Source organism: Drosophila ananassae, chromosome 3R (genome assembly GCF_017639315.1).
Source record: "Drosophila ananassae strain 14024-0371.13 chromosome 3R, ASM1763931v2, whole genome shotgun sequence".
NCBI classification, from domain to species: Eukaryota; Metazoa; Arthropoda; class Insecta; order Diptera; family Drosophilidae; genus Drosophila; species Drosophila ananassae.
The window spans coordinates 52190-57053 of NC_057930.1; the positions used below are offsets into that span (position 1 = coordinate 52190).

The following is a 4864-nucleotide window of genomic DNA, read 5'->3' on the forward strand; positions in this document are numbered from 1 at the left end:
ATCGAGCTGGTCATTTCACAGTTTTTTGTCCATTTGGTTCCTTCGTCCGCCACATTAAGCTCCGAAGGTATCCAGCGCCAATCGACAACCTCCGATCCTTCCAGGATTTCTCCGACTCGTACGGCCACGAACTGAGGAAACTTACGAACGTCCAACTTTATCCAAAATAAAATTACTCAGCTTTGACAATGACGATTGCCAAGCTCGCCAGTCATTCTCATCCGAATCTTTAATTGTGTCATCCCAGCTCACACCGGATCTCCAAATGTTCTGAAGGATTATTTTGGCACGAATGTTAAAGAATCCGAGTAGTCCGAGGGGGTCGAAAATTGACATTACTATACTCAGTACCCTACGCTTCGTGTGGGTGCTGGTTACGGACTTCTGCAGCAACTCAGGTCGAATTACGAACGTTAGCATGTCTGACTCGGGAAGCCACCACATGCCCAGAACTTTCTCCTGAAGTTCTTGTTCTGTACCCAGGTATTTCGGGGACTCTGCTGGGGAACTGTTGAGAGATTGAAGGACGCTCTTGGAATTTGATAACCAATTTCTCATTTCGAATCCGCCTTTCGCGTGGATCATTTTGACATTGTTAGCCAGTTGAGTTATTTCATCGTCAGTATCCACCGACTCCAGCCAGTAGTCGACAAACGTATTCTGACAAATTGTCCTTCTGGACAATTGTCACCGAATGGCTCTGCATTTTTCTTCAGTATAAAATTGGCCAGGGATGAGGAACAGGAAGCACCAAAGGTCATCAGCTTGTATTACAAAAGTATCCGGGGGGCGATCGTTCTCTCCATTTCGCCATAAGAACTTCTGTACGGACTGGTCGGGGGCACGAACTTTAATTTGGTGAAACATTTCTCGAATATCTCCTGTTACAGCGACAGGGCGTTCTCTGAATCGCAACAGTATTCCTGGCAGGGACACCAATAAATCCGCTCCTTTCATGAGGGTATCATTCAGCGATAGTCCATTCACTTGTGCAGCCGTGTCCCAGACTAGACGTTTCTTTTTCTTGTTGGGGTTAGTTACTACGAATACAGGAATGTACCAAGAACATCGGCTAGTGGCTAACTCACCCCTTTGTAGTTTTCGAATGTAACCCTTTTCGGCGTATTTTTGCATAGTTTCGATCAGTAAATTGTTTAGATCTTGGTCCTTGATCATTTTTAATTCGAGACACTTGAGACGTTTAAGAGCCATAAGGTAAGAATCAGGCAATTTTACATTCTCATATTTCCACAACAGACCGGTCTCCCAACGACGTTCATTGGCAATGTATTTTGTAGTGTCGTTCATAATTTTCAGCGACCGCTCGTCTTCCTTGGATCTCAGGGGTTTTAGAGGAATGCTTACGCCGATGGAGTCCAATGAAAAATACGCCTTTACCGCTTCATCAAGGGTTCGAGTACCACCTGTACACAGGCTAATATGCAGTACACGCTGAGGAATGATATCGTCCAGTCCATATCGCCCATAGACAGACCATCCCAGTTTGCATCGCACAGCAACAAGTTAATCATTTTCGGCTTCTCGAACCTCTAGCAGTACGCAAATCTTTATATGGTCCAGTCTAATGATCATTTAAGCTTTGATACCTATATACGTTGACACAGGAACCGATTTAAGGTGTTGATGGTCGTTGAGCATTTGGTCGTCTATACTTTGCACTGCAGGTCCAGATTGCCCACAGTGCGTACAACTTTTAGCACATGCTTTAGGTGCGGGTGATCACCGGAGGAAACACTGGTACAGACAACCTTTGATTTGGTTTCAGTCTGTGTCAAATCACCGGTCCATTTCAAACAGAGCTGCTCTTCAGGTCCGTCCAAGCCTAACTTATCAGCTAATTGTCGCTTCATCAGAGTACAGGAGGATCCTTCTATAGGTATGGGTATGATATATAACGGAACAGTACCCGTTTTATCGATCTCCCATGAAAGAACAGTTCCGACTCTTGTGTTTCTTCCTTTTTGAGTTTCTCCGAACCGACTTCGAACTTTATCGGAGTGCGTTCCGAGTGCAGAAGCTCATTATTGTAGCAGGATTGCTACAGAATGTATATATGTATTGCTATTAACTAGAAGTTGTAGCGGGATTGCTACAGAAAGTATATATGTATTGATATTAACTAGAAGTTGTAGCGGGATTGCTATATAATGTATATGTCGTAGAATGGTTAGTTTGTCCATAGTACATGTGCGTACAGCTTTGGTGTGGCGACACATTGTCTAGTAGTTGTGCGTCATGTGCGTACAGCTTTGGTGTGGCGACACATTGTCTAGTAGTTGTAGAATGCACAGCAGCTGAAAGGGAAAAAGGGACACACTCTGCTGCTGAGCATGGTCTGATCGGAGAGCGCGGACTGAATGCAAGAAACAGAGATGGCAATAGACTTTGCAGAAATGATGAAATTAGAAACAACTCTGTGTTACGCAGGTCAGTTTGGATGCGTCTCTTGCAACGAGCAGAACTTGCTGTGCAAACTTACTGAAAATATGGAATCGTTGGAGGGATCTCTGTCATCAGAAGTGGGATCTGCTTTGCCTACTGATCGTGCCACCGATCCGTATTTGTTGGCGTTGGAGCTGCAAAACCGCAACCTACTGGAAATCATCAAAAACATGCAGACACCAAGGGCACCGCCAACCGATGGAAAAGCGTCATATGTAGCTCTTCCAAAATTCAATCCTGACAGTGCTGGAGCAGATGCTTCCTCTTGGTGTTCAACAGTGGACCTAATTTTTGCGGATAACGTGCTCGAGGGTAGCAATCTGGTGATCGCCCTAAGCAAGGCACTAGAAGGCGGCGCATCACAGTGGCTTTCCCAAATTTGCTTTGCCGGCATCACTTGGGCGCAGTTCAAGGAGCTGTTTATACAACGCTTTGTTGGAATTGAGACTTCTGCCGCCATGCTGTTAAATGTTCTGAATGGTCGACCAAAGCCGGAGGAGGGCTTCGCTGAATACGGTAGCCGTATTGTTACGCTACTTATGTCAAAATGGAAAGCCAAGGATTTGGAAGAAATAGCGGTATCTGTGACTCTGGCTCACATGGCGCAAATAGATAACAAGTTGACGCACTTGGTTTTTACAAACAACGTAAAAACTCGCAATGAGCTACAACAACAGTTACACGCACACTCTTTCAAAAAGCGCAGTATAGATGACGATTCAACAGGCTCGGAGCGCAAGAAGTTCAAGTCTCCGACACCGACGGAATGCAATTACTGTGGAAAGGGTGGTCATAAATACGCCGAATGCCGTGCTCGCTTGGAAAAGGGTCAGAGCAAAGGCAAAATCAACAGCGGCAGCAACATGACTGGACCGAAGGATTGGTCAAGTGTCAAATGCTTTAAATGTGACGAAATAGGACATTTTGCATCCGCTTGTCCAAAAGGCCGTACGTATGAGAAGCGGGTAGATATCTGCACAGTAGCTCCACCGACTGGAATAATGAGGGCATCCGGTGAGTCTATTCCATTTTGTTTTGATTCAGGTGCTGAATGCTCCTTAGTGGAGGAAAGCGTCATGGATAAATTTAAGGGGAAACAAAAGAATAAATAACATTGTAAAACTTAACGCCGAGGGTACATACATAGGTGGTAGGCATTTTTGCAAATCGTTTGAGATTGTCAAAATATTAAATGGAGATAGATGTCTGTCCTTAGCAAGTAAGCGAATTTACAAATATTCCCATGAATTCTTAAGAGCTTTGCCGAACAATCAGCTAATACGCAAAGATAGAGACGGCATGATGGAAAAAGCGTCTGACAATAAAGAAAGAGATTCAAAAAGAAAAAAAAAAAAGGGGTGGCATAAATTAATGTATAGAGATATACCGAACAGAATTTAATGTTAAAAAGTGTTAAAGGAACTACACTAAAGTTATTTCATTGTGTTAAAGGAATTACACAAATGTTTAAAAGTGTTAAAGGAACTACACTAAAGTTATTTCAATGTGTTAAAGGAATTACACAAATGTTTAAAAGTGTTAAAGGAACTACACTAAAGTTATTTCAAAGTGTTAAAGGAACTACACTAATGTTATATCGTAAGACGTGTAAAAGGAATTACAAAATTGTTAAAATGTGCCAAAGGAAATGCACAAAGGTTTTATTTTACAAAAGAGAATAATGTTATTAAAGAATAACAAAATGAATTAATAAGATTATGTTTAATTGAAGAAATGTAATGAATACAGAAGATTTGATATTTATGTAAGTGATTTTTATTTTTGAAAGCTTTTGTCCAATACATGAAGTAAAAAGAAAGAAAAAAATATCTGTTTAAGAATAAAGAAAAGTTTAAAGAGAAATTGAGTCTCGTGGTATTGAAAACAAAACACACGAGGACGTGTGAGTTGTCAGGAAGGCCGTGTCGTAGAATGGTTAGTTTGTCCATAGTACATGTGCGTACAGCTTTGGTGTGGCGACACATTGTCTAGTAGTTGTGCGTCATGTGCGTACAGCTTTGGTGTGGCGACACATTGTCTAGTAGTTGTTAGAATGCACAGCAGCTGAAAGGGAAAAGGGACACACTCTGCTGCTGAGCATGGTCTGATCGGAGAGCGCGGACTGAATGCAAGAAACAGAGATGGCAATAGACTTTGCAGAAATGATGAAACTAGAAACAACTCTGTGTTACGCAGGTCAGTTTGGATGCGTCTCTTGCAACGAGCAGAACTTGCTGTGCAAACTTACTGAAAATATGGAATCGTTGGAGGGATCTCCGTCATATATATGTATGTATTGCTATTAACGAGAAGTGTATATAAGTGTATAAGTGTATAACTGTAAACTGTTGTTAGTATAAGTCGGTGTTGTTGCTTGTTGTCGGTTCTGGCTCTTCTCTCT

General features: G+C 42.3%; 1 protein-coding gene across 1 annotated transcript; it reads left to right on the forward strand.

Moving 5' to 3' along the window:
• Positions 1–2205: 2205 nt before the first annotated feature.
• On the forward strand, positions 2206–4227 carry LOC123257396. The gene is made up of 2 exons (XM_044716264.1): positions 2206–2223; positions 2274–4227. The coding sequence occupies exon 2, from the start codon at positions 2379–2381 to the stop codon at positions 3573–3575; it is 1197 nt and encodes a 398-aa protein (XP_044572199.1). The 5' UTR covers positions 2206–2223; positions 2274–2378; the 3' UTR covers positions 3576–4227.
• Positions 4228–4864: the final 637 nt, after the last annotated feature.

Bases quoted from the DNA above. Each gene is read 5' to 3' on its own strand.
- LOC123257396 (XM_044716264.1), top strand. From the start codon at position 2,379: ATGCAAGAAACAGAGATGGCAATAGACTTTGCAGAAATGATGAAATTA.